The sequence below is a fragment of the Corvus hawaiiensis genome, chromosome 8, assembly GCF_020740725.1.
Source record: "Corvus hawaiiensis isolate bCorHaw1 chromosome 8, bCorHaw1.pri.cur, whole genome shotgun sequence".
NCBI classification, from domain to species: domain Eukaryota; kingdom Metazoa; phylum Chordata; class Aves; order Passeriformes; family Corvidae; genus Corvus; species Corvus hawaiiensis.
Genome location: NC_063220.1, coordinates 11,175,184 through 11,188,103, shown reverse-complemented (window position 1 = coordinate 11,188,103; position 12,920 = coordinate 11,175,184). Strand labels below are relative to the sequence as shown.

The 12,920-nt window shown below is 41.3% G+C and overlaps 1 protein-coding gene across 4 annotated transcripts in view; it reads right to left on the bottom strand.

Moving 5' to 3' along the window:
• SORCS1 (sortilin related VPS10 domain containing receptor 1) overlaps positions 1-12,920 on the bottom strand; it is a 264,794-nt gene that overhangs the window by 18,913 nt on the left and 232,961 nt on the right. For all 4 annotated transcript variants that reach the window (XM_048310550.1, XM_048310548.1, XM_048310547.1 and 1 more), the window contains exons 19-22: positions 8,959-9,145; positions 4,919-5,052; positions 2,977-3,100; positions 1,887-1,999 (exon numbers count right to left, since the gene is read on the bottom strand). In XM_048310550.1, the coding sequence (XP_048166507.1) occupies positions 1,887-1,999; positions 2,977-3,100; positions 4,919-5,052; positions 8,959-9,145 (558 nt within the window). The remainder of the gene's footprint in view (positions 1-1,886; positions 2,000-2,976; positions 3,101-4,918; positions 5,053-8,958; positions 9,146-12,920) is intronic.

Sequence of the window (12,920 nt, the reverse complement as noted above, 5' to 3'; positions counted from 1 at the left end):
GTAAGAACAGATCACAGATGAACCACAGAGATTCCCTTGCAGTAAGGACTTGGAAGCCCCTCAGACACTAAGTGGACCTAAACCTCAGGAATTCTTCTCCCTTGTAGTTCAGGAGCAAAGACTTGGAGAAGGTGCTCATTGGAGAAAATGGTGGATGCAGGACAAGGGGTCAGCAAAACTGACTACAAATCACCATTTTCTGAGCTTGTCCTGTGGATAACCCAAGTGTGACTGCTGACAGTCCGGGGAAAACCCTGTGGAGTAATGAAAAGGGAACTCTTCCCCTCCACCACACACCAAGGAAAACCACATGTCTTTGTTACCTTTTTTTTTTTTTATTTTGCTTTGTTTTGTAATGTGGATTAAGGAAAAAAAAACTATAAATATATAAAGGTCTCTTATATTCTTTCAGAGTATTCTGTGAAGCCAGAGCTTGCATTATTTGTGCTTGCCTAACAGGTTGCTTTAAGGTGTCAAGAAAAAGACGCAGTATTTCCTCCATTTTCGGAGGCTGGGAACCATTTTTTTTTCAAAAGTGGGAGACAGGAGTCAGAAAATCAATGATGCGAGCAAATAATTATGATCAAAACATGAAATAGGGTATTTTGTGATAATATGAAATTATCCCTACTCAGAGTGAAGATCAGATTTTAGTACAGAACCATAATTTTGTATGCAGAATTTTATCCAAGTCTGATGATATTCTGTAATAAGAATACATAATAAAAGTTCATAAAAATTCTATAGCACAGCTATAATTTCCTATTGAATTATTTAGTTATTTGACTCATTTTTATACCATTTTCTTAATTGCTATAGAAATCTACTGGGTTTATCTTTAATTTTTACAGGAAGTTCTCACAAAGGCTTGTTTACGGTTAATCATTTAGCTATATAAAGATGGATAATTAGCTATCAATTTTTATTTTTTTAAATCAAATAACAGAAAGACTGTGTTTTCACTGCTCTGCTTTTGAAATGTAGCCTTGGTACTGTGGTTTTACAATTCTTTTTTTATGGCTTGATTTTGTTTTATCGAGATGTTTATATTCTGAAAATTCATCCTGAAGATAAATGGATCCTTGAATACTTGATACAGACATAAATATGTCAGAAGATCAAGCTCCAGAAAAACACTATTTTTTTCTCTTTCCTCCTGTCTTTTAACAAAATCTCAGAAACAAGCCAGACAAGTTTGTGCACCTGATTAGTATGCAGTGTTTTTCCAGAATTTTTGCACAGATGATGTCACAAATAACATATAAGCTTTCTTAATAACGCCGACAAGCCTTGTGTCCTTTCCAAACCAGAGTATCTTTGACTTAAAGAAGCAGAAACACTATTTCAAACAATTCCTTGCCCTATTTTTCTACTGAGCTGAGAAACCCCAGCTGTCTCTTCTAACTCTTCTTACCTCCTCAATTTCAAATCCAAATCTTCAGCCACACAAGAATATTTTTATGACATTCTGTTCCATAGTTAAAAAACAACTTCAGAGCTTCTCTATAGTGTTGATGGGAAAACCAGTATCCAATCCTGCCCTATGAGCCTCATGCTATATGAAGGACCTAAAACACTTGCTGTAGTGCTCTTCTGTATAGTAAAAATGGTTTAATTTTTGGTCTCCTAAGTTTTCTATAGCATATTTGCAATTCCATTAGAACAGCACTGCTTTACACTGAAGGCTGACTCTGAGCACCAGATCATCATAGGATAAGATCATTTCAACCTGTCTAACATTTAAGATGCTGGCCTCAAACTGTCTATTCTCCATGTCTGGGTGGTGGAAAGAAAGATGCACCTTGAGAGAACAGCTGACCCAGTCCTAGTGAAGGAACAAATCAGGAATTAGAACCCTTGTGACAAATGTTACGCACACAGCTTACCTCCACCAGAGCTCTCTTGACTACTCTGCTGATGTCCCTTCTCCACTCTGGGATATCTGGGTTGTAGTCATCAAGGTTTGGAGAGAATGATAACCTCAGGGACTGAAACTTCTCTGCAGATACAATGACAGAGTGGTCAGTAAAGATTGAAATGCCTTAATGCCAAACGAAGGGTCAGAACCTTATGAAACCTGGTGCAGCTCATGTTTTGCTTAATCAATTTGCAGATGGTGCACAGACTGAGAGAGAATCCAGCAGTGTGCCCAAGAGACTCAGAGACGTGGAGAATCTGGGAGGTTCATTACTTGAGTGTCTTGGAACCGAAAAAGGTGATCAGTCCTTACTTGAGTGGATGAATAGCACTGCAAAGGGAGCTGCGTTGGGAACGTAAATAAAATGTTACCTTCATTTTGACTTCTAGAGCAAGCAAGCTCTGTGAAGGAAGCTGTGATTGGACTCTCACAGATGTGCCCCAAACCCCAGAGATCTTAACTGGAAGGGGACAGGGATAAATGTGGGGAGAGGACTATCCTTGGAAAATGTACTTAATCTCTGTTGCTGTTACCAGAGGTGCCCACATTGATCACTGTCAGCTAAAACTGGGATTCCCAGTGGGGTTTAGGCTCCATCTACACTATATGGTATTTGTGTGCCATGACTGCTCCTGATGAATGAGAACAATGTCAAATCAGTACAGATTTCTGTGCAGAACTGCAGCACGCAGCACTGATTTATCTTTCAAGCTGAGCAGCTTTTGTGTGAGTTAAGAGGCCTCTGCTGGCCAAGAAGGGGGAAAACCAGCTTGCAAAACAAACTAACATTTTGACAATCATGTAGGATGATCAAATAGTGATAAAGCACATGAAGAGGACTCTGGGAATGAGATCAACATTCTGCAATCATGTCAGTCTGCACTAATGTCAGTCAGTGGCCTTCAGAGATATTACACTGAACTGGTAACACTGGAATTCAATTTATAATCTCACTCAAAGTATCCTGGAATAAAGACCTCTTGCTGCTGCCAGCTAACCTGGCTCTCTAAATGTTGACTGTGGAGAATCATGTGTGAAATAAAAGGGGAAGAACTCACCATACACTGCAATAGTCTTTGTGTCCTGAAGAATGGTATTTCCTGCTGAGACCTGAACGGTGATGGTGTTCATCCCTTCCACAGAAAATGTGAATGTGATGCTCCCTTCCAATGTGATCAGTGGCTGCAAATACATCATAAAAGGCAAAATTCAGTTAATTTGGCTGGAAAGGAAGAGCAAAAATGAGTTTGGCTCTCTAACCTATTGGGATGGTTTGGGGAGTTAGTTCCAGACTGGAAATTTCAGACTCAGGAGGGGCCCTGTGACATGGCAGCTAATTTCCTGGAGAGGGCAGACAAATCCCAGACATGGATGTCCTCCTGAAGCTCAAAGTAAGGTACCTAAAATTTCCAAAGGAGCTATGTTTTAAGATTCCAGTGCTTGCTTTCCACTTATCATGTTGGTTGTTCTGGAACCCATGTTAAAATGCCCATCTTTGCTCACTCCCCAGAGAGGCCCAGATCCTGATACAAAGGCCTGCAACACTCATTGCTCATCACCCTCCTTTCCCAAATCTAGTTAAGTGCTTTGTTTAAGGTGACTGAAGGGGGTTGTCACAGAACCAGCCAAATTAAGATTTCACAGTTGTTGTTCCATGTTATCCTTAGATACAAAGACATCGTTTTTGTTAACTGCTGATCCTTGAGAGGACATAGATCCCTTTAGATCTATGTCCTCTCAATCAACCAATTATCAATGAGTTGTGTCCTCCAGCAGTCTCTGCCTTAACTTCTCTTTTCACTTATTAATAAACTCTGGGTGAGATCTTCAAAGCACCCAATATTAAGTCAAACTGTTGCCATTGTAGTCTAGAGTAAAACTCTCACTTCGAGAACAGAATTAGACCAACCCTGACCACTTACAAGTTTAGGAGATCAGAGGGAAGGTTAAAAGGTGACAATCACAGCCTGTAAGTACCTCTAGGGGGAGACGATTGCTGATAGTACAGAGAGTCCTTTAATCTACACAAAAAGGCGTAACAAGATCTAACAGCTTGAATCCCAGACTAGATAAATTCAGACTACAAACACAGTGCATGAGTTCAAAGCTCAGGATAATTAGCTGTGGGGAAATAGTTGGAGGAGATGGTCAGAAGGAGAAGAGTGCATTTCCTATCATCTGAGGAAAATTATTAATGCAAAACAACACAAAGTCAGGTTCTGCCTTATCACAAAGAGTTAAATAAAGCAGAAGGTACTGATCAAACTCTCCAAGCTGCATTAAACAGAAGAGAACCATGTGTGATTATGAAGGTCCCTCTTGGCTCTACAAAATCCATGACAACTTCTCCCCTCACAAACTAATTAGGGTTTCTGGGTACTTCAGCCACAAATTTATGTGAAGTAACAGTGTCTGTGAAGATTTACCAAGACTGCAAGCACAGAGGCAGCAGAATGTGATGGATGATACTCTCATATCTGAGCAGAGCCCAGGGGCAGGGAAGTGTGTTGGGGAACCATTTCATCCGCCTGTAGTCAAAAGGTCCTTTTGCACATGTGGTTTAGCATAGGGTGCTGGAGCTCAGCATAGGTCAGTTCCAGGTATAAAAACAGGTTCAGCTTGAAAGGTTATTTTCCTAAAAAAACCTGCCAAAGCCCCTACTTTTTTTTCTTGTTACTGAAGAAAGGAGGGTGAAGAAAAACAGTAGAAACTCTTCCAGATTTTGTTTAACCATGTTCACCTTGGATGGAATTAAGGAAAAAAGCTATTGGCAACTTGCATGAAATAGCAATAAACCCTGAAGCTAAGTCACAGCTACAAACACAAAGCACTACTTATTTGGTACCTCAAAGAACCATTAGTATCCTAATCTTTGTTTTCTAATTTTCTTGCATAGATGACTCCATAGAAGCATTCCCACATCCTCCTCTCCTTTACTCTTCTGTCAGAGAGTTCCTCCAGGATTATTTTGATCTCAGTCAATCAGGAATACAAACAAACCTCTGTGCTGTTCCCAAACCACCAGACGTAAGTGAGTGTTCCCACTTGGCTTGGCCACAGCACTGCTGTGGCGTTGATCTCCTTGTTCTTCGTGGTGACAAAGGGTAGAGATAAGTGAACGTGTTCCAAGGGGCCTGCAGAAACAGAAGCAGCAGGTGAGTCCTCCCTCCATCTGAAAAGTCAGCCTGGGTAGGATAGCCACCAGAAGTCTTCCCTGAATCACCGTGGCACATGACAGAATGTTTTGGCTTGGCACCGTTTCTAGAGACAAAGGCTTAAATCTGTTCCTCAGAGAAGAGGAGCCACCCCTACACCTGGAGCTGAAAAACCTGGACTCTATACTTCATGAATGTCATACAGTGAGGAACTTATATGACTTCAAAAACAGGGACAGAGCCCTGTTGTGTGAATATGGCCTTCCCTGGGAAGACATAAGAACATGCAGGACAAATGGCTTCAGCAGACATGAAGCATCTCTGCTTGAAAACTGCTAAGTTTGGTGAACTTCAGCAGAAACTCTTTCTGAAGGCAGCTATTCACTGAGTGTCTGCGTTTTAATGGTACCTTATACTCCCTCCTTTTCACCAATAAACTCCTTTATTTCTTCAGTATAAACAGAACATAATTCATTCGACAAGTGACATTATGCCCAGGGTTACACATTTCCCATCTTCTGGAAACAGATGGGCCTTTGTTGTTAAATCTTGTTCTATAGATTATTTTTAAAATGTGTTCTGACTGTTCACTAAGAGAACAAAGCAATTGTCCTGTGTGACAGGGAAAGAAAAATAAAGAAACCTCAGGTGACATGGGGACATGGGTTCCTTAAACAAATTAAGGCCACATCTACATGTCCTCTATCTGTGAGCACCCCAGTGATGAGAGCCACAGCCACAGCCTTGCATTGTTCATATGGGGTTGAGATGCATTGCCAGAGAATTTTATTTCCAGGGAGTATCTTTCAGGATACATCCCATGCATGAATCACCACTTAGACCTTGCTTTTCAACCTAAATGAACTCCACACACTATGGAGAAAACATCCTGTGTAACACCATGGGCAGAGAGAGGGAAAAAATCTCCAAAATCAGACTGTATAAACAATGACAGAAAAAGGACCAGTGTTCCTGATCTATTACTGAAATGCATCTTTCTCTGGGTTGTAGACACAGCCATTGCTTAACGTGAAGCAGCCCAGTTAAGTTATCCATTATCAGATTCACCAAAGACTGCTATACATGAGACCATGGCTTATTTTGCCTTTTATATGCAGCAGTCAACACTCTTGAAAATTCATGAGATGCCACAACTTCACCCTTATGATTTTAATGGCATCCTTCTGCTCAGATCCATTTCCATCACCAGGCTGTTCCTGCTGTCAGCAAGACCCCAAGACCTGAAAAACAGCAATTTCCCCAGCTTAATGCAGTGGCAACTGTAACAATGGAGCCCATGAAAAGTCGGATACACTCCAACATAACTGCATCACTGCTCTGAACAGATCTCAAACGATCCTGCACAGCAGAGAGTGCCCAGCACCTCCTTGGACCTTCCCCCATATGCTGGCTAGGAAGGAATATGGAAGAATGGCTCAAGCAACCCAATTCTGCCTGAGCATTTCCCAGCACAGCTGGGTCAAGGAGGCTGAAAAGCTGAGCTGTTATCTGGCCAGCAGATGGGGATAGCTCACTCTGGATAGGCCTTCCCTGTAGGAGACTGCTTTCTCCCAGGTAACTTTGAAGAGGATTCAAGAAAATTAATTTGTGAGCTTCATGCAGGGCCATGGAGGCTACAGGCTTTCACCTGTATCAGGAAAAAAAACTGTGTGCAAGCTCCAGACAACTGAAAGAGAGAAGCTTCTCAAAAGTCTCACTTGCACAGGCAATGTTATTCTGAAGCATCCAGGCAAATCCATAACTAACTTTCCAGAAGCAAATGTTGGCATGTCAGGACAGCTAAGAGACAGGCTGTTGGCTTGAGCAGTTTACACACAACAGTTTATATTGTCCATGCCACTCAAAATGCTCCTGTCTCACAATAATCTGCTTTTCTGGATCCCTGGGCCAACTGCAGGAAAGGTGCTGCTGCTGTGCACTGGCCGCATGCTGCAGCAGGATGAGGAGACCATGGGATGAAGGCTTTACTTTTACCTTTGAGATCACAAGCATTGAGGTTTGGTGCCTGCAGCTTTTTCCTGCAGGAAAAGTGCTGGCCACAGGTAGGGAAGGTGCTGGAAGTCCCAGACCTGACTGCAAACATTCATGTATTAACCCTGTAATGAGGGATGACCCAGTCTGTAGTCCTTCCCAAAACTCTGGATGGTCAGGCAGCACACTGCTTTTCTGTGGATCTTACAATACAGTGTGTGTGTGTCTAATTTAAGGACAGATATTTTTGCAAAACTCCCAAAGGCCAAGCTCCAACACCCCAAGCAGAGTACTCAGCAGAGGGCTGAGTGGCAACACAAGCATTCAAAAAGGATTTAGAAGCTTTTGTGGATCAGGGTGTTAAGACTCTGGAGGGGGCTGGATTTACTGTACATCTCTGTCCTCAGAAAGTCTATTGCTAGTCTGAGCGGCACCATGCTCATTTGTAACCTGTTTTAAGTCTCTAATTCTTGTCATGTAGAGAAAGGTGAGACATATCCCTTAGAGCTGTCACTTCTCCAGGGAGTCTGGCACATAAAATCTGGGCCTGGCTGCAATGATCACTCAGTGTTTAAACCCTGTGCTGGTATTACCTATGCAAAACACAGAAACATACACTATCAGCTGCTAAGTCACACAAACAAATCTGAATATTGTTTATCTCTTGCACAGCTTAAACAATCAAAATGGTTCGTAAGCCTTCAGTGACTCAATAAAATGAATTAGAGCAGCTGTAGACCAGAAAGACACTATGAGTGAGTGAAGGCTGGACACCTGCCAACCAAAGGTGTTTTTGAAAGGGGACATTCAGGGAGATATTTGCTCCTGCTCCTCTAGTGCTCCTTCATAAAAATCCTATCTCCCACAGTCATACCTCCCACTGTTCCCATCTGTTGATACAATGGCGCTCCTCTAAAGAGCTGCCCTCCTACCCTGAAGAGGCAGCTGCTTTCATGCTGTATGAACTAACCCCAAAACTAGAGTTAAAGTGTAGGCAATGTGCTAAATCATCTGGACAATACGTGGAGTTAATTTGGTAGAGGGTAAACAGTATTTCTGTAAACACAACTTCATGTTTTGGAATTTCCTCTTTTCTCACTTAGTCTGGCACAGAGGCACACAGTTGGAAATATAAATAATAAACAGAAAACCCACACTGCAAAAAGAAAATTGTGGCCCCAAACAAAATGCATTAGGAATGTTACAGAATTTCAAAAAATAGGTTGACCCTTTGGCTTCATACCCATGTGCTAGAATAAATAGCAAAGAATTCAATGTTCATTTTATCTGAGAACTTCAGATACATTTCAGTTTTAAATCAGACACATATAAAGTATAAAAATGTAAAAAAAAAAAAACAGCAGAAAAGCAATGTCAGGATGATATTTTTTCTTGCAATACTATTTAATACAAAGATTTTTGGTTTCTATGACAACAGAAACACTGAAATGCACTGGTTTCCATCCCAGAGGTGGGTGTTTCATCAGAGGGCAAAACATGCACAAAATAAAATTCAAAGCTTTTAAAAGTCATTAAAGATCCCTGAGTGTCTTTGTTGTTCTGGAAGTGTTAAGCTTGCTAATGAAAGTGCATTTCAGCAAGGGCTGGACAGTCCTTTGAGGTGTCCCAATTTAGACTAGCCAAAATTAGAGGTAGGACATGGTTTAAAAAGCAAAAGTTAATGGTTGGACTCGATGATCTTAGAGGTCTTTTCCAACATTAATGAATCTATGTTTCCTCTCAGTCTGGAATCAACAGTCTGTCTGGAGGACAGGTGAACACTCATCATATCCCACCACTCTGGACCCAGCTGTCAAATTCCAAATGTCACTTCTAGCTACAAGTAATAATTTGTGAACAACAGAAGCTGTCAAGGGGTATGAACATACATACATGTTACATGCAGGTAGAGGACAGCGCTGTCAGAACCCAGGCTGTTTTCCACCAGCACCGTCACTCGGAATATGCCCACATTCTGGTAGATGTGCTTGATCCCATCTTCTGTTGAGCTGAGATTGGCATATGACACAGCGATGCCGTCTCCAAAATCCACCTGAATGAGGGATCTCTGGAGGTCTCCCTGTGGTGAAAGAGAAAGGATTGAAACAGACTCTGTTCTGCTTTTGAGAGACGGGATCAGTGAGGTGCCCAAGAGACCAGAATAGAGTAAAAAAGTCTGATGGGCCAGAGGAACAGCGTGCACTGACCTGTCGAGCAACCATGGCTGCTAAAGATCCCTCTCTTTCATGTAAGATGCAGTATCTTGCCTTACCTTTCAACATCCTCACTGCCTAGGAGATCCCCCTCTGGCTCTGCATGGTGCTCATGCTGGCTATGGTCACACATGCTGGCTACTGCTGTGGAGCACCTCCACAGCCTGGTGCACTGAAGCAGTGGCCACTGTCTGGAATGATGGGAAACTAATAGCTGGGGGAAGTTCATAGAATTTCAAAGGACATTTCATTTATGTTGGGTTTGTTTCTCCTTCCTTTTCTTTTCTTCTTTTTTTTTTCCTCTTTTCCTTTGAGAGAGAAACACTCCTCAGGACGTCCAATTCCCTTTCTGGAATGAAAGGTAGGCATGTGAATGGCTGGCATCAGGCAGGTTTCTGCACCAGAAAGAGATATGTGAATGCATGTGACTGTAAGAGGAAATTATAACAGAAGTTTTCTATTCCTCATGTTCTCTCAGGCTTTTTATAACTTGTTGTGAAGGCAGAAATAGTGGAGGCTTGCCTGAATGGAAAGCAAAAGGAGCAGAGCTATACCTGATAATGGCAAGAGCAACAAATTTTCCCAGACACTCTCTTTTAATAGACTGAAGCTTTTTTTAACACTGCCCTGGCACCCTGCTGGAAGCTCTGTTGCTTCCAAATAGATGAGACAAAAATAACAGTGTTGGTCTGTTGTGGAGAATCCCAGACTGAAGGTGTGGCAGGGGAAATGATCTTAAGTACAGAGTTATGACCTTTGTTGACCTGAGTTATTTGAAAGATGTGCAGCTTCAAAAATGATGCAGTGCTTTGGGCTGTACTGGCTGTCTGTTTGACTGAGCCAACAGAAGCCACCAAATGTGATGTGCTTCCATAGCCAGAAGTGAACATGCATGACCTCTGAACCTCTTTCAGAGAGGGACTATATTATCTCAAGTCCAGTGCTGACTCAGATCAAATACAGAGATCTCTGAAGTACCCTTCGATACTCTCCCAGTTCCTCCAGGTCCAGCATCATTAGGGCTTTAGTTGTTTTTCTTACTCAAAAGGAGATGATGTCTTTGAACAGTAAAGCCATACTGCTGGGACAAAAGCTTTTCACATGGTTAAAACTGTGCCACCATAGTGCCCCTGCTGGGTTTATCAGCTCTGAGGATATTCGAGGTCATGCAGTTGAAGCCTGTTTCAGGTCGTGAAATATTCCTGCACATATTTGAGGCAGCAGCAGAAGATGAAAAGGGTGACAGCCTTTTAGAGTAGCCTTATTTCTGCAAGTGTCAAAATTTGTGTTCTAATGAACCTTTTTTTCCTCTTGTCTTCATTTTGTCCATAGCCATGAAACTCATGCTGTCTACAGGTGTAGCCAGGGAAAGGAGCCATTTCTAAGGCATGCAAGATTTAGATTTCAATTCTAGGTAGAGAAGATGCTGACAGAAATAACTGAAAATATAATTAGAGAAGAGCTTCAGCTGCTGTTCCCTCAGTCTTTTTCATTTGTCTTGGCCTCTCCTGTTTTAAAACCCTTTGAACATTTTCCATTGAGTAAGATCCAGGTTATAACACTCCTCTGAAAATGCCACATTTTGAAAAGCTGACATTTAAAATTCTAGCTTAGGAAGTGGGAGAGAAAAGTCAGGAAAACAAAGAGACTGTGTTTTGACTTGTTCTAATATTTTATCTGTGCCAGGTAAGAGCACAAGCAGAGTAAGACAGGAAGAGAAAGCAGATGAGCCAAAATCCAAACTTTTCCCACACGGCCCACACCTGATTTAGACCAACCCAGCTGTCACTGTCTCTGTCTCTGGCATCTCTCCAGAGCTGCTTGAAAGAGATTGTTTTACCAAGAGAAGTTCTGTTCTGCAACAATTTGATGTATACTGTACATCTTGCAAAAACCCCTCCTGCTCCTTTTTCCAGCTTCTCCTTTTTATTTTGTCAAGTTCAATACCCCACAATAGGATTTTTCTGAAGCTTTTAGCCCAATTAAGGCAGACACGTTCCTGCATTACTTGCAGGAGACAGACACTGCTGCTGTTGGAGTGCTTTCATGGATTAATTAATTGTGTCTTCTTTAGATTAACCCCTTTCTCTGCAATATGCACAAGCTTGGATAAAACCTCAAGTACACTGCAATCTTGATAAAGGCTTTTGTGCAGCACAAGGCTTAAAGCATATGCTGAACCTCATGAACTTTCAGCCTGAAAAGAAGCCCTCATCATTAAATTAAAAACAAGTTTCCCAAGGCCCCATATTAAACCTTTTACCTAATTAGACAACATTAGTTACTAAAATGTAAATCAGAAAATTATTATTTTCTAAGGGATTTTCTCATTGAACATCCAGGTTTTTCTCAAGCATACATAAAATATCCCACTCTCCCTCCTTCCTGGTCCTGCCTCCTAAGCCAAGTGCACCTTCTTCCTGCATCTTGACAAAAGGAGCCTAGAATGCACACAAGACCTAGATATTACCAAAAAACTCTGAAGCTTCCTGCCTCATCCAATACAGTTTGCAACAATATTTTTACATTTTGATTACATTTATGCAGCTCTCAATATTTTGATGGATGTAAGACCCACCTAGCAGGATTCTCTCTCTCAAACACACCACTGGAATCTTGCCCTGAGAGTTGTTAATAATGCATTTTCCTTATTGACTTTGACTATTTGTATCTAAATGGAAGTATTAAAAAATGGAACAAACACAGCTCAAATTTTTTAGCTTTGGTTCCCATGTTTCAGATTTCATTTTTAAGTCTTCAATTATGCACCAACTTGTGTGTCTTCCTTAGAGATGTTGACAATAGATTTAATTATCCTTTGCAAGACACAGACACTGCTGCTGTTGGAGGGTTTTTATGGATTAATTCATTGTGCTTTCTCTAGATTAACCCCTTTCCCTCTTTGGCATTTTCCTGTCACCAAAAGAAATCATTCATCAAAGATATTTTCACTGGAAATGCGTATCTACACACGGCATACCTTTAGCCTGGATCCGTTTAAAGTATATTCTTAATTTTTAACAGATATTTAAATCCAACTTGATCAAGAACTGAAAAACATGCTTTCCCATTTAAATCCCTGCTTTCAGAGAGATGGCCTTAATTTTTCAAATCAGAAACTGAATGGAAAGGTGTCTTATAGCAGGGCAAATAGCTTGATACTTTTCACATATGCTTCTTTTTCAACACCAAACAGTGAATTGTACTGATCACATCATTCATCCTGACTGCCAGTTGTGCCAGCTGAACTCAGCTATGAGCTCTTTTTACAGTACTAGATCTTCTGTGCCCCACAGGAATCAATAACAGCCTCTCAGGATTATGCAGAGTAATTCAGCTTGTGTGACTGGAAGAGCATTACAAGACTGTAGTGCTGTGTGTCATTAGGAAGGCAAGGTCCACTTTCATACATTTTCATGGAATTTCAACAGTGAATTTAAAAATGCATGAAAGGCTCTGATTTCTCCCAACCAGCTTGTCATCATCAGAAAATGCAATTATAATTCAGATGACAGTGGTATGGGGGAGGGTACATACTGATCCTTCATTTATGTGTTATTACAGGAGTGTAGTGTTTTTAGCAAGATAAGCATCTGTGATTCAGCATGCGCATTGAAAGTTAGGATGAAGGTTTCATATTTC